Raw genomic sequence first — 27,016 nt, 5'->3', positions numbered from 1 at the left:
CTTCAAGAGTAAAACAATTAATTTTCTTCCTCTAAGTGACAATTGGAATTGGTACCCATCCAGTATTTTGCTTCCAGTTTCTCCAAACTTTCAGTTCCATATTCAGGACAAAATTGCTTTCCTGTTGTTTTTGGCAAGGGAAAGTGATCACATAAAGATATACCCAGCCCACTCAGGTTTCCCTCTCCCTCCTTTCACTCATACAACCAACCATCACACAATCAATCCTACCTTCCCAGTTGTTGTCATCACACAGTGCTGTCAAATCCAGCCGAGGCACTTCTGACACAAAGCTGTTTTCCTGATCATCAGCATCTTGATTTCTTTGCAACTTGTTTTCAGGAATGCTTGGATGCTCTTGAATCTTCATACTTGAAGTCAGCTATATTCCCATACACCCACAGAAATGAGAGAGAAAAGAAACAAATGTTTCAGGAGGCAGGAGGAAAAAAAAACAACCCTGCAGTCACAGCAGCAGTAAGCTCATGCCTTTAGCTAAAAAGATCCAAACAAACAGACCCTGACATTTCCAGCTCCAAATCCAAATCCCCTGTTCAGTGACCCCTACATACGCTAATTGCTCACTCACACCGGTAAAAACATCTGTCCATCGGCCTTCCTTGAATTTTTCTTTCTTTAGAAAGCCACTGCAAGTTCCCGAGACTGCCTGCCCTGACAACTGCATGTAGCTGAAAAAGCCTCTGGTAATCGATTGGGATGAAAAGGGAGGGAGGAAGGCAGGGAGAAAGGGAGAGAGAGGGGGTGGCTGCGTACGCTTCCTACAGGAGTGCAACTCCTCGGAGCAACAACAAAAACGCCGCTGCTGTTGTAAGGCTGTAGCAATATGGTGTCTTCGAAAAAAGCAGGCACCGGAGCTCCTGAGGTAGCAGCCGCAGACAGCAAGCAGTGCAGGCTACGTACATGAATGCTCTCATGCAGGCTGTGCTGGCTCAGATCAATTAGTGCCAGCTAAGCTGTGCTGGCTGCACATTCCCCGATTTCCTGTGGTTGTTTTCTAGCTGGGCGTGGGGAGAGCAGAACTATTTATGGAGGAGCTCTGGGTATTAAAGCAGTGTTGCGCAAATCCAAACGGCAGTGGGGTTTGGCATCTCAGCTGGAAGCAGTGTGGACTCTGGGAAAAAGCCAAAAAATTCACACAAGCATCCAATGACTTAGGAAAGAAAAAAAAAAAAAAAAAAAGAGGCAGAATGCTGTGAAGTAAATGATTCATCGCTTAGCACTACCTAGAAGCAACTGCTGTTTGTCTCACCACTATTCACCCCTGCACATACCACACGTCGTGTGCATTTATGCAGAAATCACTGCCATTCCCACAATCCAGACACACAGTGCGCGTGTCTGTAATACTGCTTGATGACACGAGCAGTTTTGTCATTCTAAAATAAATTAGCTGCAATGCCTCACAGAGGGCAGTATGGAAAAGGAAGTGTAAAGCATGTGCATAAACATATAGTGTGATATGTATAAACCCACAAACAAATATAGAGCTATCCAAACAGAAAGCATTACATTACTACATAAACTATTTGATCTTGGTAAGAACAGCATAGGCATAATTCTCTCAAATATAGTCTAGCAGGTAGTTTAAATGCAGGTTCCTCTCCCCCCGCCCCCAGGTATTTTGATAATCTAGTTAGCAATCTGCATATGTGTAAAGTAAACTGGCCTTAAGAAAACAACCAGTATATTTGGATGTATTTTACTTTTGAATCCAGAAGCATGGCCAAACTGTACTAAATCAATATCCTTACTACATGCCACTAAGGCACATTTAATTTTTTTCATCTGCATAAAGCTAATGATGTGTTTGGGGTGTTTTTTCCCCCTTTGAGCAGAGAAAAACGAGTAAGCTTCACGTAGAGAGGAAAACACCTTCTTGGTAGACAAATCATATGAATAAATGTTTTTATCTGGACTCAATCCTATCAATCCCTGCAACTAGAGAGGGTGACAGATAATCTCATCTAGGCTCCCTTTGCCACGAAAAGTTGGACCAGGTGATGTTTGGAGATTCCTTCCAACCTGGGATATTCTATGGTTCTAAAAACCTGGGTGATGAACACACTGGTATTTGTAAAGAGTGTTCTGCATTGTGTTTGTATAAGGTTTGTATTTCCTTTTCATTTTAATAAATCGCCTTTTTGAACCATTATAACAAAAGGAAACACTAGATGACAGTTTGCACTAACAACTCGTACAGCTTGACACTAAATCTGATTACAAACATGTTTATTGTGAGAGCTCTACATGGAAAAATGCTAATTCACCATTCAATATCTTTTAAGCTGCTTCCAGGTTGGGAGGACTTAAATATTTCTTCAAGGTCCAGTAACAAATTTCTTGCCAGGATCTAAATAGTCAGTGTACATTACAAACAGAAAGACTGGTCAGTGGCCAAAAACAGGTAGTCTTTTACATTTACTAAAGAACAAATTGTACCAGTTGATAAACTGCATTTAAATTGCCAGCACAGTATTTTAAGGCAGAACGAAACAGAGCAATAAATTTCAAAATAGGTGCTACTTTCAGTAACATCAAGAAGTGCAAATAGACGAACTTATCTAGATTTTAACAATTTCAAAGGCAGAAACCTGAAAATACCATCTCGTCACCACTGCTGATACTAATTCCAGAGTTAAATGTCTTTCTATGAAGAGCAGTCTCTTGACTTATTAAGATATCTTAAAAGATATCTGTGGCGGATATAAGAGCATTTCCCAGATGGGTAAACATTTTCATTACAGATACATTACAAAGATCATATCAATGTATTCTTCCTTCTAAAGTCACTTCACTTGATGGAAATATTTAAAAGCTGTTTAAAAACAGGCCTGTGCTGTTCCTGCAGCCAGTTACTTTCCTTTCCTTGCTCACTGATGTAGCCTCTAATACAATGAATAAATCATTAGTGTTCTGAAGAACAATGGTGGTACAAACCCAGGAGACTCAAGCAAGCAGATGATTTCCTGATGCCACCAGTTGCAACCTCCAGAACAAAAATCAAGTAAGGGAGAACTTCTGTGCTTTAGGTATGGATGTGCCATAATTTCTTACATACCAAAGGGGCAGCAAGTTGATGATCCCAGTAGCAGTTGGCAGTCACAGTGCACTGCTGATATTACATACATGACCACAAAAAAAAATATCTTCAAATTAGGCACTTGAGTTCTGCTTTTTAGAAGCTGCTTCTGCAGCCATGCTTTGCATGGTAACAGTAACTACAGATCTAAGTAACTTGGGGATAAGTCAGCTACTTTGATTCTCCCTGCTCCAAAGAAGATTCAGCATAAAAAGTAGCCCAAACAGCTACAAATAAATGGCAACAGAAAGATCTTTGAATTCTGATCAGGAAGTTGTATTCGGTTCGATTACACGTGGATTCAAATCAATTTTATTTAAAAGGCTTGCTTCCCCTACTTCTGACCATGCATTACAAGCACAAGCAGGAAGCATCCTTAAGCACCTCTTGGTAATATAATCTGATGCAAGAACAGAGCTGTTCTGCTGCCTTACTCCTGAGTCACGCTAATCCCCCTCTATGCTTGTTGCCACGTTGGTGTGAATCTTAAGCCCCCTTCCCTTATCGAAACCTGGGTACTAGAAACCTGTGTTTTCCAAATCACAGCCTACATCCTGGAGCTTAGCTACTTCCAAGGGCAGATTATGAAGGCTACAAAAGCGCTGAAAATTCATTCAGGACATGTGTTTCAAGGTATTTTTACTGCCTCATGGAGACCCGACTCTGCAATACCGGTAGCTATGGAAAATTCCAAATGCTTTTCCTAATATCTTCTGACTGGAGACAGGGTGAGAAAGAGCAAAGAGTAAGGAAGTCCATGTCCCTTCCTCATGCTGAATGAACTGTTTGTTACAAAAGGTATGTCTTTAAGCTGCCCTAAGCTAAAGGCTTAGGGACAAGGAATGTAAAACTACCCTGCAGGAATGTAACATTTTCTTGACCTTGTAATTCCTATATAATACAATCTCTGGATTAAGGCTACGTCTTCTTCTGCAGTTAAAATTCTAAAATTTAAAACTTTTCCTAAGGAGAAGTTTATTTTGAGATTATTATTTCATATTCAAATATACCTCCCCCAGACTAATTTAAAAGCTTAATGGGAATATTGTGTGGCGTGGCAACGACGGCACCTTCTCCGCGTGCCAGCAGGTATGTGAGGAACAAGGGATTGCAAAATTCACACTCTGGAAAACACAACAGCTCACAAGCAAGTGCAGAACCATTGGGGGTTACAGACCCTCTGGGAACAAAGTAAGAGATCCATCTAAGCCCAGTCAGAGCAGTGACCAAAGGCAGCACTGAGCACCCCTTGCAGAGGTTACATGTTTCAGTGTCCCACGAACTTCTCCAGCATCAACACAGCTGGTCAGAGCCCAGCTGTTAGCCAATAATCTCTTCTACCTTTCCTGCTAGACGGAAATAATACCTCAGAAATGAAATCTGTCAAAGGCAATAAATGTATAGTGGCCTTTATTTAAAAAAAAAACCAAAAACAACCACAAGAGGCGGCTAGTTTAAAAACACCATCAGCACTCAGTTAACTCCAAATGTCCAGAGAAACCAGACACTGTCCACAGCTGTTTTACCATGCTCCTCTAAAATGGGTGCACAACTGAGGGAGAGGTGCCTCAGATAACTCTCCCATGTATTTTAAATGCTTGGCTGTCTAGAGGTGTTTCAAACAACCCCAAAAAAAACAGTGACTGCAAAGGTGTTCACCAGACCCAACGCCAACCTTTGCTTTGCTGAACAGTTGGATGAAAAACACCATAAAGTGAATGCAGGAGGTGGGTGTTGAGCAGAAATGTAAAGCTGGGGAAAAAGCTATTGGCTATCAATGTCACATCTCCCCTCCTGACATCCACCCCAACCATCAATACTTCAGAGAGGAGCAGGAAGATGGTCCGTTTTTAAAGACAGATGATCACAGACACCTATGTTCAAAGGCAACAGGCTGCACTGGGAAATCATAAATAAAAGAACAAAATGATTTTAGAGAAATCAATAGAGACAAGCTAATCTTACTACCCTGGGAGATAACCAGTCACACACCCTGTTCGCAATGATTAATAAGGGAACTCGGCATCACTTAAACCAAAGTGCTTACTCAGTGAGACTTCCGCTTTTGACAAGGAGGGATTGAGGGGGCTGAAGCAGATGCTTTCAGACTCCTCAGTGGTTGAGAGGCTCCCTAAATTATGTAAATAAAAAGCAGAGGGGGGGGAAAGCAAAAGTAAATGCTAACTCCATTTCTCTGAGAGAAAGAAAATTTCACTGAACTATATGCCCATTTGGAGCCCACAAAACTGAAACACAAAAACCGAAAAATACCAACCTGAGAGTGCCTGAAAAAAACCTCATCGTTTTCACTTTCTTTGCTACAAAAAAAAACACAAAAACAAAAACAAACCAATGTATTACAAATACAAAACCAGACTTGTCTCATAACAAAAACAATCAGGACTTCTGCACACACAGGTTTTTAGATTCTTGCTGCTGCTGCACACCTGCTAATACATTCAGTAAATGAAGGGACACTCTGGGCTGCAGCACTTCAGGCTGCTAAATTATGTATTTTGCTTCCTCTCAGGAGCTATTTGTGAAATATATCATGTCATTCAATTCCAGGGCCCTTAATCCAAACCTATACAACTCTCCCACCAAACATTAACCATGGAGAGAAACTGTCATCTCAGGTGAGGAGAGTGGGACTCCACAGTGCTTGCAGAAGAGCGAAGCACAAAGAAAAGGGCTGGATTCCCAGCCCAGAGCCCAGGTGAGACGGGCTCTGCAGTCCCCCTGCGTGGAGCATGCTGGTTCAGGTGCTACACAGCTGACTTTTTTTCAAGTCTGCACCATCAGCATCTTCAGTGCCATTCCTAACAGGCTGGGAGAAGAGTCTTCGTGGCATATGCTGCTGGGCAGAGCCCACACAACATATGCAGTGCCTCCATATAGTTCTACTTTGAAACTAACATGGTGGGTAACGCTGTTCTGCAGCATAACTAAATGTCACCCTCATAGTCTGCGGTGGAAGGTCTCTTAGGCGGTACTACAACCACAGGGAAAACAAAACATAAGTATATTAAAAAAAAATTTTAAAAATCACCTTTCTTCAGATAAAATTTCCATGTCGTCGGGTCCCGTTCTGTCTATAGGCCTGGATGAGCTAAAGCTTTCCATGCTCTGTAATACAGTAAACGTTAAAGCAGTAAGATACACAAAAGATTCAAGCTGCAGGCCATTAATCAGATCAAATATAGAAATATCCAACAGGACAAGACAACAATCAGACTACTGCCTGCTGCACATTTATAACAAAACAAAGCTCACATTTTATTGCTCATAACCTACAAAAATCTCCAAACTGCTCACTGCTTCGTCTCTTTCATCAGATGACCTCAAAATGCCTTACAGAATAATGCTGCACGGTATACCTCCAGCTCCTATTTTACAGGCTGACAAGACGAGGTGAGCTTGAGAGCAGTTCTATGACGTGTACAAGTCCAGTAATAGCAGGTATCAAAATTCACAGCATCTTCCCGACAGGACTCCTTATGCTCATCTTAGAAAATACTCCCCTTCTCAGCCAAACCCTCCCCATGTTTCTTCTTAAACGGGCAGAACACTGCAAAGAGACTGCCCTATGCGCAGAGATAATGTTAAGTTGTGCTGATAGGAATGCAGGGCAAAAAATTCAACTGGTTATGGCAACTCGTTCCAAAATTTGTCTTGGCTACCATTAGGAATATTAACGCTGTTGTCCTCTAAGAACTTCAGCAAGTACTGTGAAGACAAGCCATGTTGCCACTTCGGGCACGTGTCCAGGAGGTTTTCTACCCTGTTTTTTGGGCAAGTCCCTCTTAAATAGGAGGAAGTCAGTCAGTAGAGGGGAGTGTTCCTGCGCCAGTCCCGAGAACTGCACGCACAGACTTCTTGGGGCAGTCGCGGCCCTCTCACCTTGCTACACCTCCAGCCCCATAAGGTGACACAGCTCAGTCATTCCAGCCTTGCTTAATATGATTCTTCAAGTCCTACTGGTACCTGGCTACCTTGTCTCTGAAATGCAGTTAAAAGCTTTTAATGCTTCGTGGTTGGTTAGCTCAGAAGAGTAAGTGGAACTGACAATTTTTCCACTGCTGACTTATGCTTTTGAGTCTAATGCAATTAGACAGCTAAGAGGAATGCTTCCACACACTGTCCTACATACCCTTTCAGGCTTTGAAAAGAAGGAAGGCTCAGAAAAAGGTTAGTAAGAAGATACAACATCACAAACTTGTTTACATGACGAAGCCCTTTGAGCAAATGCTAAGGTGCAGGTTATGTCCTTTGATACTCCAAGCAGGTAGTCTAATTTGTGTTATTATCTGAACTGTAAAGATGTAGCCAAAAGAAATCTAAACCACCACACATCTTGCTGGCAGTCTCTGAAATGCAAGTATGAAATAAGTGCACTCATGAAAACTTAAAAAGCAGCCTTTGCTCTTCAAAATAGAATAGCACCATGCTCTCTGCAAGCTGTTTCATAACGATGCTTCCAGCTGACAATCCCACTGTGACACTTCCTCTAGCAAAGCAAGCAAGAACCACACTGATGGTCATCTTGGCCAAAGAGTTTTTTGCACAAGGTTAGTCCATTTTGTGTTTCTTTCAGCCTTTGCCCCACAAGAGATCCAAAAATGAGGGGCAGGGCAAAGTCCAATGGACACAAGTAAGTTTGAGGACATTTTTTCTGGACACATTTTAAGACTTCATGAATATTTTTCAGGTCCACAGTGAAAGCGGACACTTCTGTCAGTCTTTCCTTTCCCAAATCCTGAGTCAAATTCTCATTTACATTTAAACAGTTTTACACTCCACAGGTACAGACAAAAGGTGCAGAAAAAAGTGTAAGGTCTTGATCTTTGCCTATCTTAAAGTCCTTTGCTACAAGCAAAGACGCAAAGTGAGAGTGTGTCTATCTTGCTGTGCTCTTTGATGAAGTATCACATGAGTAGGTTACTGATACTGAGCATTAAACCTAAGCACAGCCTACAATTTTTGGCATCTTGCCTTCTTTTTATCACAATGAAGCCAAATCTGCCTCTCTCTAGAATCTCTGCACAGGGCAAAAGCATCAGATCATTGCAATTTTGTGACCTAAACAAATTGAGTCCCAACACAATGTCACATTAAGAAGGAACTCACTCACAGTAGGCTCTAAAACTTCAATCAAGTACAACTGAAGGAAATGCCCTGTAGCTCGGAAGGACAGTCTTTTCACACAGCCTTCGCTGTTAGTAGTAACCGGGTAATCCATGCCTGCTGCCAGGCAGCAGGACGCACAGCACTTCTGCCACTGTTAAGCAGACCCTGCACTGAAGCACAGTACAGTTTCTCAACTGCTGACACTATAATCAATATCTGGTCTTCTTGAGAGGGAAGGAGGGTGCATCAGTTTTTTTCTACAGCTTGTAAAAGTTGGCAAACTGTCTTCTACTATGGAGGTCACACAAGAATATACTGGGCAAATTCTACAGTATTGCAGATTTTTAGGATGTTATATTGGTTTCATTTACCTCTTCAGTAAAAGGTAGCTACAGGGATCATCTTTTGGACCCATATATTCCGAAGTGTTTTGCAAATTGCAAACACCAGACAGACTTTAGGGAAAAGGCATAAAACACCTTTGTCATCTCATTATCAAGAAATTACTTGCAACCTACAGTCTCAGAACTTAGCAGGAATATAAAAATAAACTTGACCTAAACATGTGAACCTACATCTGAGGTTCCAACCTCCTTGCAAGACTTTTGAAAGACTGGGAAAGACTTACTTCTTTTTTCTCTTTCCAAAATGCTTCGTTGAATTCAGAACAAAAAGCAAAAAGTTGTGTAAAGAGAATATTACTATGGATGGAGTAAGAGGATCATAGCAGAAATATGGCTTTTTGGTTGCCTCATCACAAAGGTTACAAGTGAGGGATCCAGTGGCCCCCATAGTCGAAAAAAGCCGCTTAGACTTATACTGGAGGCAAAAATGGCTACCCAAGGGAACCAGATGGTCACTGAAGTAAAAAAGACTTTTTCCCACCCTAGTACTAGGCATCAAATAGTACAGCATGCCAGCTTACCACAGGACTGTCCTGGTTGTCATTAAGCTCTGACAGCTTGGTGCTGGATTTCTGCCGTTTTGGTTTATTCCTTTCACTAAGATATCCGGAGCTGTTGTCTTGCAATTTTTCTACTTCTTGAGCAGCTAGAATACAGTCTTCAAGATTGCTGAATCCAGAGGGAATGTTTTCTTTGTTGACGACTTCCCTAAAAAGAAAAGGGACATTACAACAAGAGGTTGTTTAAAACACTCTCCCGCTACATTTATGGTAGCAATAGAGAAATGCATCATGCTGACTGGTGCAGTTCCGGCAACGTCTTCTGTGCCCTACGAAACCAGTAGCCCTGGTTCTTCCTACTGGAGCAAACACCACGCACTGAGCAATGCCAGATCCCATTGGGGAGTGAAAGCCAGGCGCACACACCTCAGGTGAGAAAGCTGTGAGGATCAATGTTTGAGACTTGATTCACTTCCCACTAAAGCCAACGTGGAGAATCCCATTGACTTCACATGGAAGCTGGACTAGCTCCTGGCTGTCTGTGGTATTTTTATAGAGAATACGCGGCGTATTTTCCTTTGAGACACGTGCTTTTAATTTAGAAAAGTGATTCACAGCTGTGGTCCAAGGATCTCCTTTGGTGCATGACACCGCATAATCAGCCCTCTTACTCATATTCGCAAATGCAAGAGCAGGACTGTAGTGCTTTAGCCAAGTGCTCGATTCCTATTTGGAAATTACACAAAACAGAAAAGGGAATGCATCTCTGCAACGGCAACACAACTGCTAAGATGGAGGACTGTTCTGCTATGTTGTGAACGGGACAGCTAGCTTTAAGCCATAGCCCATAACTCTCTGAGCTAGCAGTGTTGTGCATGTTTTCCAGAAGCCTGGTGTATGGCTTATCTTGCCCTGCACAATTAGCCTGCTGGATCCTGCAGCGTGCACTTTTCCCTTCACAACCTGTTTAGCAGTCTTCCCTCTACTTTGTGCAACAATGAAGACGCATATACATAACACATCACTACATTACAGGAACAGGAGAAACACAATGCGTCTCATTCTTCGCCATCCTACCCGGGCAGAGGCTAAAGGCAGGCTGCTTACACTTGACATTGAAACTGGTACGTTTGCTAAGTGTTTTAAGCGTGGCTGCCTTATGTAGTGCTGTGCGACTCCAAAGCCTGCTTTCACAAACAGCAGGAGGATTTCGCTAGACTTGCACTAGTGTGACAAGAAACCCATTCTCTCTAGTATCCGGACAGTGCCAACATGACAAAGTATTCAGATCAAAAAAAACCCCAGAAAGTTTCAGTGGTTTTCTAGATCATAGATCTCTACATTTTGTTGGTGGAAGAGAGATACAAAGAGGCATTATTAATCTGTGATCAAGCTTCTAAGATAACACATTTGCCTTTGTGGAAGTTTTTACAAACCCCTGAGCAGACCAATTAGACATACATAGCCTGTAGATCATGTAGACTGCAAGGCCTGGGAGTTCACGTATGCGTTTTTGTCATAAACACTTTTCCTAGTTGAAGTCCCATCTTGTGACATTACAAATCCTCTTGTGATCCATCACAAGGCAAGGAGATGAAGTCACTGACAATCAAAACAACAACTACAGAAAGAAGTTTTTGAAAGGAATTCCCAGTTTTGATAATTCACCCAAAGGACTTCCAGCAACCTGACCTAAGGGAACCAGGGAAAACAATTTGTACCCTAGCCAGCATTCAAAACTTCCGATGTGCTTTAAATCTTTGGCTCTGGCTCTACAGACTGAACTTGAACAACTGTCAACCTTGTCTAAAGACAGCTCTGTAATGCAACGTTGAAAAAAAGCCCTGCAGTACTATATGCTTCCAAACACGTACACTAGCCAGTCTCTGACCTACTTACCTGAGACGCCTGTCAGCGGGGCTACTAAACAAGAAAAACTGCTTCAGAGCTGCTGCCAGATACTTTGGTGACTTGCAAGTGCTAATTTCCCAGTCTATTTTCACAGCAGATTTTCATTCACTATGGAAATGGCTTTTTATTTTGTAACTATGGGTTTTTTTTACGGTAATATTGACACATTTTGGGAAATAGCATGACCACAACATTAACACAAGGTACTGATGGTTATGCACGTGTATAAAAGTGGCTTTGTGTAGGAAGCTGCAGATCCAATAGGATATGGGGAATTCAGCACCCAGGAAAAAACAATGCGAGACTAGATGTTTATTTCAGAATCTACCTTGAAATCCTAGCAATCCAAGTCAAGTATACACATTCTTTACAAGAATTAGTGCTGTGTTAAAGCTGTGTGTGTAAGCACACACGTGTGTAAGCACTGACTAGATCACGGACTCGCAAAATCTGCAGTTATAGTTCCTCAAAGACAGTTATGCCCTGGGCAAGTGTTAAGGCTGTGGTGGTAATACATTTGTACCACACAATATATGCCACAAGTGGAGGAATATGAAAGGAAAAATAGGGATTTTTTCCTCTTTGAACAGACATTTAATGAAATTCACCACTAAATCATGTTTAAGCTTTGTGTAACAGGGTGAATAAAAATTCTTAAATTCCGATTAATCAAAAGGAAGATGTTTCCACTTTCAGACAAACTCCCAGGGCTCCTCCATGAACCCAAACGTAAGCTGTGCCTCCACATACAAAAGGCGTTTTTTAAGACATTCTGAATTCAGAAAAGCATCTAAACCCAATGTTTATATCTAAAGAAAGTTACGGGCAATAAGGCCAGCTGCTTGGGGATTTCCACTAAAGCAACAAATATTGTACTTAAGCAATTCCAGATACTGTAATTGAGAACTCTACCATACTTCGCAAAAAAAATATGGATTCTTATCATGCTTTGCCCCACTCCATGACCTCTAATAAACTTTACATTTCCCAGGTCTAACTGATGCAATGGAGTTCTTCACAGGCACTGCAGTCTGCTCTGTGCTTTCGACCCAGGGCAAGGGTCAGTGCATTTCATCACAGAACTAAGCATTGCCTTGATAAGAGGACATGACTAGGGTACACTTAATCAAATATACTTTCCAAAACAAAGAAATCAGGCTCGTACATGTCTCTGTTTCTCCGGGCTTCCTCCTGCTCTTTGTGGTGTCGCCTCCTCTGCCTGGCAGACACATTAGAAGAGGCTGAAGATGTTCCCGATTCAGAGTCCTCTGAACTCTGGCCGCCTGAGCCATGAACATCAAAGAGATGCTGCTCCACGGCTGAGCGGATTGTCTTCTCTAAATACCTGTCAAGCCGAAAAATAAGGTCAATTGAGCTCAAAGACTTTGTGGAGCTCCCTCTCTGCAACAATAAATAAAGCAAGGGTATCTGAGGTTTATGTTTTATTATGATGGCAAGGCAGTATAAAATGTCCGAGGGCTATGACATCTGCAAAGAGCTCAGCCAAGATCTTCTGATACCCTGATGTTAAGGTCCCTCAGAAGAGCTGAGCATTCCCAATTTATCTCACTCTGTTTTATTTCTAGGATGTTTGAACCTTAGTAAAACAGCTAATTTTACTTACTGCAACTACAGACATTGGTGCCTAACCTTCACCCTTCACTTTAATAGTCCTTGCCGTGACAAAATTGCATTTGATACCCAGCCATGCTGACACTGGTCAAGTCTCTTGCGCAATCTGAGCTCAATAAAGCAATGGATCATCTGCAAGGCGGTGATTCACTGCTGTCTCACTGCAAACAGTACCTGACTACAAACTCCTTGTATTTGTAACTCTGTGACCAAGCATGGATTTGGTTCTGAGTTCATGCTGGTTTTGCACTGTTCTTGTGCCACGAATCAATCCACCACCCTTGACTTACACTGGTGTAAGATCACCATCACGCCCACTGGCAGTAAGAGGGCATCCAACACAAGCCACAGCAAGGGACCCTCTGCAGTTGCATCAGTTAAAGATATGAGACTACTTGAACTTTCAACGCAACCAAATCTCCTTCATTTTGGTACCGACATTTTCCTGTAATACTTCCTTCCTTGCTTGCTTAATCAGAGGAAGTTTTTATGGGCAAAATCTAAATTATTTTTTTTTTGCAAAAAGATCATTTGGAAACACATTTTTGTACATCCCTGTTTCTTGCAATGCTTTAAGTAGTCTGCTGAAGAATGAGTTTTTCAAACACTCCTTTCCAAAGTCCATACATAGCTCCTAGTGCTTTTTCCATAATAAAGAAGATTATTTGCAGGATTTGCTGGTTAATTTTCAAATGAGTAGCTTTAAGTTGGGAACGTGTACCTGGGCTGACTTCTCCAGAGAATTTACAAAAGTTGTTGCTAAGATGCTATAGTTGTAAGTCTGCTGAGACTGCGGTTCCTGAAAAAGTCAAAAGATCTTAGCAAGTGCAAAAACCCCCATGGTTTAACTTGGCAAGTATGTCTGTGTTTCACATATTGACAGGAATCAGTTCTACAAACCCATCAGCCATTGGGAATTTCCAGCTCCGGCAAGGGAGCCAACTCGTTAGCTTAGCTGCTCCCAGTTATGGTAGTGGGGTCAAGCCCCATCCTCTGCTGGGATGCAACAGGGCACAAACAAGAGCAAGAAGATGACGCGGTGCGAATGATTTCTCTAAATATGCAAGTTCTGCCTAACCAAAACATTGCAGGCACAGTGCAAGGAAAGAACCAAAGGTCTGGGAATTTTTCAAGAGGAAATGATTTATTATCATTGCAGAAGCTTTGGTTTGGGAAACACTGTCTTTTTTTTGTTTGTGCAAGAAAAATCCTTAAAGAGAAATCAAAGAATAACCAGCTCATTTAAAAAGCTCCAATATGCAAAAAAAGTAGCTACAAAATTGTAAAAGAGACACTTACTCTCCTGTAGCAGGAATGTTGCTACTGACTTGTGATACGTGGGCACTGTGTAAAAGAAAAAAAAGAGGATAAAGTTAGATCTAATTATCACAGTAAGGTCTTAAAAACCTTTGTTCTTTGCAGCACTACAATTTAAAGGTCTGAGCTGCCTCAACAATTGCATGCACATGCCACAAGCTTTTCCCTTAAGGAATTTTCTCTCCCACGGTGACGTGGAGCATTTTGACAATGCCACTATCCTCAAGAATTAATTTCCCTGTCACTTCCTTCCAGTAGGCCAAAGTCTAACGGAAAGTATTTCAACTTCAGCATGTTGCATATTTTTTTTTGCTTTCTTCTGAGCTTTCCGCTGCTGCAGGTTGTTTTAGCCTCATCACAAAAGTCCTTGCCTTTTGAGGCCCACTTGAAAGTGTATACACTGTGAAAGGGGACTTAATATTTAAGAATCTTTAAATCTTAATGAAGGACAAAGGTAAAACACAGGCTTTGCACAGTTCTTCTTCTGCCACTCTCTGATGTTCATGTTTTTTGCTTCACATTTTTAAAAATAAAACGTATGCTCTCTTCTCTCCCTTTTCTCTCAGTCTGTTTTCAGGCTCAGGAATAGCTGACACGATTGTAGGTGCCATTGCTTGCTGTTTAAAGCCCTTGCAAACAAGCTGACGTGCCACCACACACAGCTGTCACTGCTTTCCTCCCTCTGCACAGGGCTAGATTCAACCTGGCCAAGCTGAGTCCCATCCTGTCCGCTCTTCCCCCACGCTGACTCGGCTCTGCAGATAAGGTGATACTTCCTGCCTCTTCGTCACTCCTGTGATCTTCTTTTAAGTCAAATAAATTACAGGCCTAGGGGTTTCACTTGGATTTATCCCTGTATCAGCAGAGGAAGGAGCTGTACAATTGGCTGACATATCCCAATAAAATGGCACTGTGTGGCCAGGGTATAAGACAGGCTGGATGCAAGGTGTGCTTCCTGCCAAAACTGACATTTATCACCTTCAGTCTTTACCAGTTTCTCCCGAACAGTTTCAATGCAGAACCACCAACAACAGACGACATCCGTTAACTAACCAAAGGTTTCTTCTCTGCTTCCCTCAAAGCACGAGAAGGACATGGACCTGTTGGAGCAGGCCCAGAGGAGGGCCACAAAGAAGATCAGAGGGCTGGAGCACCTCTCCTTTGAAGACAGGCTGAGAGAGTTGGGGTTGTTCAGCCTGGAGAAGAGAAGGCTCTGGGGAGACCTTATAGTCTCTTCCAGTACCTAAAGGGGGTCTACAGGAAAGATGGGGAAGGACTCTTTATCAGGGAGTGGAGCAATAGGACAAGTGGTAACGGTTTTAAACTGAAAGAGGGGAGATTTCAACTAGATATTAGGAAGAAATTCTTTACTGTGAGGATGGTGAGACACTGGCACAGGTTGCCCAGGGAAGCTGTGGATGCCCCGTCCCTGGAAGTGTTCAAGGCCAGGCTGGATGGGGCTTTGGGCAACCTGGTCTAGTGGAAGGTGTCCCTGCCCACGGTAGGGAGGGTGGAACTAGATGATCTTTAAGCTCCCTTCCAACAGAAACCATTCTATGATTTTGCATTTCCCCGTACAGATGTAGCACTAGCTAAGGAGCTGCGGCACTCTCAGATGATAACCACTCTGTGGCTTTGCTGGGTTTGAGTGTCACTTGTGGTGGAAGGCAAGCAACAAGAGGACAAGAAAGGTAAACAAGGTGCCACTACAGCCAGTTTAACAAAACCAACAAACCAGCCTAACTCCTGTAGTGAAGTACAAACCCCATAAACACCCATCTGCAGATCAGACTCACAATACGCTTCAGCTTCCTCTGGCTGAGCCAGTGCGTTCACCTTGGTGCAGGCACAGCAGCGTGCCCTACCCACACGCACATCCCATACAGTCCCGGCTTCACTGGGTGCTCACCTCCAGCCCCCGCACAGGTCCCTGCAGCGCTGGCACAGCACGGAAGCTGTTGTGGATTTGCCAGTATACCCCCCAGTACCTGCACAGCACCTGAGCAGCTGTGCCATTCAGATGATTTAATGAACAGAAGACATACAAACAAGTATTTATTATTACAGACATGCAACCTACATATAGGAAAAAAAATAATTTGCAAGATCCCTCTCTTCCCATACATAATATCTTGACTATTAACTACCAGATGGCTTTGCAATTTGAAGTGCACATTTCAAGCACCATACTTGCTTTCCTGTTCACTTACATAAACTATTTGGCCTCCTTCCAGCCCCAAACTGTTTTTTAAGACCTGGCCTCCCATGCGAGATGGATGAGCAAGCAAGATGCTACTGTGGTAGGCTAAACCACATTGTAAGATACAATTCATGCGCTGGCTACCGTTCCTACACGTGTGGAAGCAAGTTAATATTGTATGAACTTTCTGGAATATTTACATGCAATCCATACTGAGCCGGGGTGTCTTTCACATCACACCTTTCTTCTCTGTTTTTATGTCAGGGAAGTGGTCATGGAGAGGGAGAAAGGACTCTCTGGATTCTAGGTTTTTTTTAAACATCCTTAGGATGTAGGTATATCTACCTATCAGACAAGAAAGAAAACCTCAGGAAGCAGCTCTTCCCTCTATTTCCAACAGGATTAATACCGTGCAAAAATGCAAACTCCTGTTTCACATAAACCTAATGAAAGGCTAGATACTGTACGTGTAAGGCTTCACGCTGTTAACTCCACCTGAGGTGTTCAAGGCCAACAGTCACTATCTGCAAACCACTCGCATCACTATTGAAAACACACCAGCTTCTTTACACAAAAAGTAGTAAAAAGAAGAAACGAGATAAAGCTGAAGAAGTATTGAAGTAAAATGCCAAAAATTTTCATACACCCCTCCCCTTCCCAATACATTCTGTAGTTGTCTAATTCTCAGTTGACTGTGTGCTTTACTAATACCAATTCAGTTTTAAGTGTGTTAACCTTGCTAATTCATAATGTGTAACAGTTACTTTGTGGTATTTAGAAAAGCCCTACTCAGACTACAGATTCTGTCAGAGAGCCAGTAATACGGTGATTTTCAAACTACTGACAAATAACAAGGAAATATGTATACATCTACATGCGAGCTTAGTGGATGACTACAAAATTAAGCCCTGACATTCTGATTTTATTGTATTTCCCTTCTAAATATGGCTTCCTTGTATACTGCATATAACTTTATTCTTAACCATGTGATATTTTAATGCTCTCTTATAGAATCACAGACGTGCCTAGGTTGGAAGGGACCTTTCAGATCATCGAGTCCAACCATCAGCCTAACACTGACAAAAACCATCACTAAACCGTATCTCTAAGCACTATGTCTACCCGTCCTTTAAATACCTCCAGGGATGGTGCCTCAAGCACTTCCCTGGGCAGCCTGTTCCAATGCTTAATAACCTTTCCAGTGTAAAAATTTTTCCTAATATCCAATCTAAACCTCCCCTGGCACAACTTGATGCCGTTTCCTCTTGTCCTATCGCCTGTTACTTGGGAGAAGAGACCGACCCCCACCTGCAACCTCCTTTCAGGTAGTTGTAGAGAGCGATTAGGATTAATACTCCCTTCTCAGTAAGATGGAGATTTTAAATGATCGTTTTTTTCCAGATACCCTAAATTTCTTTTAATTCCACTATCGGCAGCTTTCCTTGCTATTTCATTTTGAAGCTTAACTTAAATGCATTGCTAAATTGCTTGATTTACTCTGCACCAACCTTTTTTATGTTGAGGAAGTTCACATCCAAAACAAACGGTGGAGGGGAGAGAGTTATACAGTGGCTTCAGGATTTGAGGCTGTGCAGGGACAGAGTGGGAGGTGGTGGAGCGCGTTAGCAAACTCCGGGAAAGGCACAGCCCTGTAGGGATTTCACAGCCCAGAAAAGCAGTCAGGCAGGCGGGGTGAATCCTGCGGGGTTTTCCAAACTTCTTGGGTGGCAAAAGTCGCTCTGCTGTTGGATTTATGCTTCATGGAGCAGGCGAGGCAAGCCGTGCCCAGAAATCATCCGGACAACAGGAACTCATGTTCTGCTTCGGTTAATTATTTTCTCCTCACGTCTGCTCCATTTCATCGATACATACACTCAATTATCTCCACAGCTAGATTATCTTTATTAAATTATGCAGCTGCTGCGGAGCACGCTGAGAAATAGCGACTTTCAGTAGAAATTAAAGGTTCTCCTCAGGTGACAGAAAGCAGCAGGAGAGTTTCCCAGTGCTGGGGACTTTTACTTTCAGAGAGCCAGCCACAAAACCTGCACCAAGGCACACAGCTGTTTTAAGTGCTATAAACTTTTGAACTGGCTTCTTATAACCCTGGAGCTTTTCCTTTTGGGAAGTCTAACCTCTAGCACTTCCCAGTGTTGTCTAACTTGTTTACCAAAGTCTTTTTCTCACTTTCAGAGGTGCCCCATCAGCCCTGGATAATGTCTTGCTTCACACATAAGGTAAACTCTTACTGCATAGCCTCTTCTCCCATTTCTTTCCAACCTAAAGTACAGGAAGGTAGCATTTTCCATCACCTTTAAGAACATTAAATCTCCCCTGCCCCCTCTAGCTAGTATTCTATGTTTAAAAAATATGCATTTGAGTGAGAATTATCTTATGCAATACCTGCACCCTGTTCGGTTTGCGATGGGCATCTTGTGACAGCAGGCAAAGAACTGAGTTGGATATCAAACCTCCTCTCCTGTTTTTTTTTCATTCAAGGCACTATTGAGCAAAATGTATTAAAAGAGCAATGTAAAAACATCAACCAGAGAAAACTGACTTACTGTCATAGTATTTTCCCAGATTGGGTTTTTATTTATGAAGTCAATGAATTAACCCCTGACCATACTTAATGGCATAAATCATAAGCTATACTTGCAGTCTGGAACTAAGGCCAATCATTGCTGAGATTTATTTACAACCAATCTGCTTTATTCAAGAAGCAAAGCTTTTTTTTTTTCTTTTTCTTTTTTTTTTTTTTTTTTAAAGCCAAGCACAACAGTAAGAAAGCCTCAATAGATGCAAAAACTTTTTACCATTTTATCATTCCAGTAAGGTAGGGGACGTTTAAATGGCTTTGACATTTCAGATGGGAAATTTCTGAAGTCCTCCTGAATATATTATTCCAACCTGTGACCTAGGAAATTCCTTTTTCATAGGCATTTATATAGTCTAAACACTGTTCACTCTCCTCAACTGTTGCACACTGCAACATGCAATACGGCAGACTCACATGGGATCTATTTTAAGACAACTACTTCATTTGACACACACTTACCAAAGAGAAGGATTGTGTCTGCATATAAAATGGGAAAATATTGAGTTTAAAAATAGAGAGATGTGCTCTTAGTTACTGGGATGTCCCATCACACAGAGGACACACTGTCAAATGTTTTCTCAGCACCATCGCACCTTCACAAGCTCAGATCCAATTATCCTTCCTTTAAATGTGGTACATTATATTTGATGCTGCCTTCTTACTATGCAGAAAACTAACCCCACTAAAAGCAATTGTCTTGTTTTCTTCAGGATTCCTGCTGTTTTTCACTTGCGCTGGGATCACCCTGTATGATGGGTGCACACTGACACCTACTGCTTGGAGCAGAGACAACCCTGGAAGGGATTCATACATGCCACACAATTTAGCCGGGTGAATTTGGATGGCTGTGTCTGTGCAGGTTCCTCTTCAAGAGAAGGGAAACGCTCCTCAGACCAGCACAGTAGCTGGACACTGCGAGCAGGGGCACCCAGCACCCTGGTGTCTATTTTGTTTCAGTGCTGATGTGACGCAGGACATTAACGTGCGTCACGCAACATAATCATGACTCATAAAAGGGCCCAGCACTCCTGTGGGCCCCAGGAGTTCTTAAGGCATGTCCCACACTGAGGAGGAAGCGTTCAGTGGGAAGGTGGCCAGGCAAATTTCTGAGCAGGTGCAAAACCTACAGCAAGATTTTTTCAGTTTCTTCAGAAAATTGACCCGAGAACAAATAGAATAAAACACCTTACCCAATTATACTATAGGCTAAGAATATTTGGCTTGTGTTATATAAGAAGAGTTGTCTCAGATCACAACTGTTGAAAGGAGAAACAGTCGGCTGTATTGAATACTGCCAACAGGATATCAGTACTTCAAGAGAAGAGAAGTACCAAAACAGGCGAAACTGTCCAACACCTTGCCCTGTACTCGTGTGTATCTAATGCAATTTTTGGCATTGCTTGTGATGTCAGCTCTAATCCCAATTTCAGTTTAATGCTCTGCAGGTTAACAAGAAGCTCCACGCTACAAAGCTTTTGCTTTTTTTCCCCTGTAATATCACTCTGGTTTATCTCAGGATGTAATCATCAGGAAACTCCTCTGAAACCATTTACGTGACTAACGTCAAACCTAAAGCACATACGCCAGCATGAAGCACGTCTGCAGATTCCTTGTCTTCTAAAAACCCATTGCACACATTGAGAAGTGTGCTTACAGGGAATTGCCGTTGCCAGATGCTGCTTCATTACCTGAAACTGCACGCTGTTTCTCAGTACTGATTACTCAGTACAGCTGGTATGCATAGTCTCATTACAGAATTATTCAAGGAGCAGCACTACAAATTTTTTAACAAATCTCAACTCCCTTTACCACAAGGTTTCGTTACAAAAAGTTTTGGAACAAAAATGCCCTTCAGGCACAACTCCCTAGAACAATCAATCACCCAGCAAGGTTTTCCTCTTCTTTTAACAGTGCAGAAATCTCCTTGGCTGGTATTGAGCCCAGCTGAGTCAACAAATTGTCTTACCAAGGAATACAGAGAGGGAGAGGATAATCCTGGTCAGCAGCAGGTGAATGGATTCAAACCCCAGATCTCACAAACTGGTCAAGCATGCCTCATCCTTGCAATCACCAACAAAAGAGGGCTCCAGCTACCATTAATTTTCTGCCCAAATTTATTCATAGCCTGTTTGTATATGTTTTCTCTTGCATCAGGTATTGTTACTTAACATAAACAATCTCTCCCCTGTCTAAAACCCAGAGGGAACGTGTTCTCTGGTTCATTTCTTATGCTAAATAAGCCTTCCCTACTCTTTTCTTCATCTTGTAACAGGATCTGCCCACTTCTTTAATCACCTTCACAAATCTAACGCCATTTGAACAAGTTACTGAAACTGTATGAGGCCTCATCTGATTCTTGTACAAAGACATCCATGCTTCCTCTAAGTATACTGAAAATACTTCATATATCCATTGTCATGTAATTACTTCAACTTGAATATTTTCATCCCATGCCCCCCTTCCATCTCTCCATGAACAAGTATTACCACGTCCTTTTCTTCCCTGGCATTTCCATATGCGAGGAACTCCCCTTTCACATCATGAATTTTCATTATTAGTCCTGAGATGTATGACTTTATTACCTATGTTATTATTTTTCATCCTGTATTTCGTATTTCATGCTTATCTTTATATAGATCTGTATCTATCTCAGTCATCCTATATCATATCTCACTGTCACATATTTTCTCCCAGAAGACACCCCCATCCCATTCACCCCTCCTAAATTTCTGCTTCAGTCAAATTTATAAGCATGATTCTATTTTATTATGCCAGTGCCTACGAAAGAAAAAAAGTCCATGACACTTACTGAGTTTCACTAGCAATCTCCTTCCTCTCTTACCAGCAATACCTATAGGTCTCACCCCCTCCCTACCCATCTTTAAGCTCTAGTTACTAATGCTCATTTTTTCCATCCAGATGGCACAACTAAAGCATTTTGCTGACATCAGACAGATTAGGTATATTCCTTTCCTTCCTCTCTCTGGGAAGTCTTATAAAAAATAATTTGGTTGTACCAGTATCACCTCTCTTGACAAACCTATTTCACGTTTTGCCTCATTTACCACTTATTCTCATACCATTGACTGCTTATTCCCTTACAGATCACCAGTGGTGATTAATTCTATACTTGGCCATGACTTGCCCAATGTCTAAAGAAAAAAACCCCAAACAAATCCACAACCCTAAATCAGTCCCATTTTAGGAAATAGCGTATTGGTGGCATTCTGACAGTTCTGACTTGAAGTTAAGACCTTGAGCATTTGCCTCATTGTTAAAAATAACATCCAGGGAAACATCTTCATTGCTAGCTGGCATGGTACAGCACGGAAGAATCAAGTCTCTGGTTTGATCCAACCAAAACTGGTTTACGAAGGGACACAATGGCTCCTTCAGTCTGGCAAAAGCCAAGCATTATGCAGTGTTTGGAAGCTAAAGAGCTCTTGTTCCCATTTAATTAACTTGTTGCATAATTATCTGTATGGAACTGCTGTATAAACGCAGCAGCGACTGCTTTGTACATACACATTCATGATTCACTTGAAGGACTACTTGAACGGTATTTCAGGCTATGTAAGCGTGGCTAGTAGCAATACAAATAGACTTGACCATCAAACGGCTAAAGTTGAAAGTCTCCCCTTCCTTTTCCATGGTGTGAAACGCAATTCCTACATATGTCACGCGCAGCTCTGGGGCAACAATTAGAATATTCAAAGTTGCACAGAAAAAACTGGCCACCCACTCAAGTTCTCAGTTGTTGAAGCACCACGAATTGCCCAGCCAGCACCGGCTCTCCTGCCAAATTAACTGCACTTGGCAACTGACCTCAGGAGCACACATTTTTGATGTGTGATAAATAGCAGCAAGACTTACAAGCTGTTAGCTTTATTTACAAGTAATTGTGTCTCAGCAATGTTACAAAAGACGCAAGCTTGGCATGAAGCCTTAGGTTGCAAGGTGTGCTGCTCTCTCTCTGCTCCTACAAGCCATTTCTTTACTTTCCAACTATGTCTTTATTCCTGACTGTTCCCTTCCTGTTTGCAAGACATGTTCCCATGGAAAGCCATTCCTTCATTCTAATGGACACACTCATTCTTTGTTCCGTGTTAAAATATGCCCATGTCTCTATTTAAGATGTCCAAACCTGCTTCCTCTCTCTCAAAAATGTCCTGCTTTGACACTAGTTTCCTCAGGTCTGCTCCTTGCTCCCTGTCTCCTCAGCAATCTGGACAAGGTCAGCTGAAGAGAATCTCCTTCATGGATCATTTTTCCATGATCAAGGAAAGGGCTTGGAAGGACAGTTTTAAGCAGTAAGACAAATGGTAATGTAATGAAAACCTACAATCATTTGAAGGTCACATTTAGCCAGAAAGAAAAAGAAAGAGGGGGACTATTTTCAACAGAAAGATGGGATGAGTGTTTAAACTGGGAAAACTTGTGACAGAAGAATGTATGCAGCTACAAAATAATCTCCCAAAGGAAAAGGTAGAACCTCCTCAGATAGTTTGGAGCTTCTGAAGCACAGATGAGGCAACATCTGCACAAATACACTGCAAGGAATGATAGTGAATCAACAGGAAGGCAGACAAGACCATGCAACCAGGCTAGACCATGAACAGTTCACTGACCCACATTTCTGCACCGTTTTAATGCAAGTCTCCATATTAAGAGTATGCATGAAATGCACAGCTTCTGTAGTTTATCAGAAAAATTCTCTAAGAAAAAACCCAAGCTACAAAGATAAATAGGAATACATGCAAGAGACTTAACAAATTGAAGAGATCAGTGTAAGAACTCCAAATATCGCTGCTCTCACAAAAAGCACCACAGGGATTTCTTTTTATTTGTTTAAACTCCACAGAGATCAAAGAACCCAATTATAATATCTGGCCCTTCCTCTTCTGCAGCCCTTCGCTGTTAATTGCCCTGGCTCCTGTTCTTCCACTAAGTACTAATGAAAACACTGGAACTGAGCCTGCTACTGAAGCAAGCAGACCAAACTTTCACTGATGTCAACAGAATTAGGCCACTTTTACAAGCAGTGACTTTGCCCTCCAGTTGGCAAAACAAGAAACGCAGTTTGTCCAAATGCAGCGCAAGGGCGATTCCCTGCAGGCAGGCGGGCTGGGGTCCCAGGCACTCTCCTGCTTCTCTGGGCTGCAGCAGAGGAGCAGTTGCTGCATGGGCTGCTGACTCACCATCTGGTTCCTGGTTTCTTTCTGAGCAGCACACGCTGCCAGTTCCTCAAAGCTCGTGGCAGAAATCTCTCCTGTGCTCACAGATTATAAACTACTCATGATGGGCATCTAAGCTACATAATGAACTGAAGAAAAGAAGAAACGAACGTCCATCTTATATTTAGAATTTACAAGACTGGCATTAAACCCTGAGCCTCATCTCTAAATACAAAAAAATTTCGACAGTTTGTATCTCTGAAGACTCATTCATCTCCCTAGCTGAGCAATTATTACGAACTTAACATTAATCTTCAGTTTGATTGCAGTCTGTTCAACATTTCTGGCATCACTTCCCACATTTAATTCCAATAACAAATTTATCCCGCACAGAAAGATAATAAATTAAAACAATTGAGTAAATACCTCACATAGAAGGGTGACATAGGCCGCTCATCTTCTTGGGAGCTAAAAACAAAACATAATTTTTAAAGTTAGTATGCAGCTCTGTCTTGTATTTGCAGTTCATTTACAGCAAGATACTCTTCAGAAGTAGAGATAACAAAAGTGAAACAGTACACCTGTTACAGAGGTTCTGCCCTCTGGTTGTACTCATGGAAGAGAGCTCTATCTTACATTCCTTAAATCCCGAGAATCCAACTCATTTCTCAGTATCCACAAATGTGGTGTAACAGATCTCCTGCTAGACAGCCAGGAGTCACTCCGGCTCTGCAGCAGTGCCAGGACTATTCCCATAGCAACAATAAAGTATTTTGCCAGCAAAACCACCAGAGCTTTTTGCCGTCTCCTGTTCCAGAATTAAACAACCTGCCTATTAAAGCAAAAGTTGATAAAAACCCAAATGATATCTTGAGAGACCAAAGGAAATAGCCATGGGTATATGCATGAGGCTAGGAATTCCCCAGTTTTACTGCTCCTGTGGAAAGCCGATTAGACTATGCTGAAATCTCCCTAGGCTTAAGATCAGGGGCTGACATCGGTTGGTGTGGTGCTCCCCTGGAAAAACGGTGTTTCAGTGGTCAACTGACCTGGTGTGTGGCTGACTATTTCCCTGGTCCAACTCATCATGCCTGTGCTGGCACAAGGGTAAGAACGAGCTACCGGGGCTCTGAAGCTTAAAGGTGTGGTGGACTGACGTTTTAAGTCAAGCTAAGACCATGCTGTTGTAAGGAGGAGTTCAAACGAATTTCAGCTAGTCATTCCAACCAGATAAATGGTCGGTCTTGCAGGGCATTTAAGCCTTGTAACTTCCCAGAGCAGGACACATCTTCCTCCAAGCATTCAGGAAATGCCACCGAGGTTGATTCGTCCCTAAGGCGTTTTTAATTGGGTCAGCAAGTTCGTCAGAAAAGATGGGAAGCTGCATAAATTACTTCAAACAAAAGGAGAAAAGATAATATCCCACAAGTGCTGGAAACAAAGCATTTCCCTGCTGCTTTCCCACTGTTCCAGCAGCTTGGGACCGTGCCAGCACTCAGCCATTTGCCACAGGTACTCAGCAACAGGTCCTGGGGCACTGCCAGCCTGTGAAGGCATCCATCGCTTTTGGGCTTGTTCAGATGAGAGAATATGGGAGAATGCTCTGGGTAAGGTGAGCTCAGCTTCAAACTCAAGTCACTCGGGGGCTTTGATCGCCCCGACGCCCCAACCAACTTTCAAGAGGGATCTGAAGTAGATCAAGCCTGAACAATTTTTGAAACACCAGCCTGAGTCCAATTATCTACTGAATTTTGAAGGATTTTGTTTATTCGTTTATAAAAGCCTCTCTAAGCACAGAATAAAGGGGAAAGGAACACCTCCGTGGGTTTTGCAGCTAGGAGATGAAATACTCACAGGTATCTTTTACAGCTCCTACCGGAGCCAGCAGGAAGCTCCCTCAGCAAGAGGTGCTGGAACTGGCCCGCAGCCACGTAAGCACCCTGCTCCCACTGAATATAGCCAGAGGCAGATTTCACCGTGGCCCATTTCGATCTGTCATAACAGATCCGACAATATGTAAGTGCCAAATTCAGCTGGGGGACAGAAGCATGAGGGAGAGAGGCAGGATGTCAGAAAGGCCAGAAAGCGGACAAACAGAAAGATGAGCAAGCCAGAAAAAAAATCACGGGGGTTTAATTCTGCATCATTTTGACCCCCCCACTACAGTACACAGAGATTCATAAAGAGGCAACTACAGACATCTACAGAGAAGACCTTCCAGCACATCATGTGGGAAGCCCGAAATACTGATTGAAGGGTAACACAAAATACCACGGACCGGAAGAGAAGCTGCTTCTGAAATCAGCGTTGTCTGCCAAAACTCACACCGCCTCTGTAACGCAACACTGACTGGGCAGCTTTCAGCAGCTTCCCAAGAAGACTGGGAGCCCAGCTGCTACTGGAAACTTTGCTGCCACTTCCACAAGCCTGTCTTCAGCTGCTTGAGCAAGCTGCAGTCGGCCATGGCTGCGGGAGCACTGATCACTGCTGCCGGCCTCCTCCCAGCCCTGGTCAGTGCAGGGAGCTGTGCAAAGCGGGCTGAACATCACCCTAAGGGTCTTTGCAAGAAACTGCTATGGCTTTGAGACAGCCTAGAAAAAGCAGAGGGAAACATGGAAGTGCCCATCATTGCCCTTCCCAGAAGACGACTTGCAACAAAGGCACAGGTAAGAACCTCTGCTAGACGCAGGCTCCCTCCTCCCCTGATGCCATGCAGTCTCAGCTTGCATGCTTGTTCTCTCTTTATTTAGAACTTACAGAATTTACTTCTTTTTAAATAAAAGCGTAAAGAAGCTACTTTAAGCTCACAAAGCTGCTGGTAAAGTTTTTTGCTATATTCAGTTCATTACGTTAATGGCTGTACTTGTAATCTCAAGGCAAACAAGTCCCAGTGGCACACGCAAAACATGAAAAAATGTTTTCTCACATAGAGAAAAGTTCACAGCACCATGAAGATTTCTGCGCATCAATGCAACTTCAAATGACAACACCAAATGCTGGTTTGTGTACGAGTGGCAGTTGTCAAAGCCACACCAAACATGCTTTCTTTTCC

The 27,016-nt window shown here is 42.5% G+C and overlaps 1 protein-coding gene across 9 annotated transcripts in view; it reads right to left on the bottom strand.

Moving 5' to 3' along the window:
- FAM13A (family with sequence similarity 13 member A) overlaps positions 1-27,016 on the bottom strand; it is a 135,406-nt gene that overhangs the window by 26,458 nt on the left and 81,932 nt on the right. For 5 of the 9 annotated variants that reach the window (XM_074589593.1, XM_074589589.1, XM_074589594.1 and 2 more), the window contains 7 exons: positions 24,391-24,432; positions 13,974-14,018; positions 12,208-12,387; positions 9,153-9,339; positions 6,150-6,226; positions 5,376-5,418; positions 232-382 (listed from right to left, as the gene is read on the bottom strand). In XM_074589593.1, coding sequence (XP_074445694.1) covers positions 232-382; positions 5,376-5,418; positions 6,150-6,226; positions 9,153-9,339; positions 12,208-12,387; positions 13,974-14,018; positions 24,391-24,432 — 725 coding nt within the window. The remainder of the gene's footprint in view (positions 1-231; positions 383-5,375; positions 5,419-6,149; positions 6,227-9,152; positions 9,340-12,207; positions 12,388-13,973; positions 14,019-24,390; positions 24,433-27,016) is intronic. The other 4 variants (XM_074589588.1, XM_074589596.1, XM_074589591.1 and 1 more) reach the window with 3 other exon arrangements.

Source organism: Larus michahellis, chromosome 5 (assembly GCF_964199755.1).
Source record: "Larus michahellis chromosome 5, bLarMic1.1, whole genome shotgun sequence".
NCBI lineage: Eukaryota > Metazoa > Chordata > Aves > Charadriiformes > Laridae > Larus > Larus michahellis.
The sequence above is the reverse complement of the archived record's forward strand: the minus strand, read 5'-3'. Positions and strand labels throughout refer to the sequence as shown.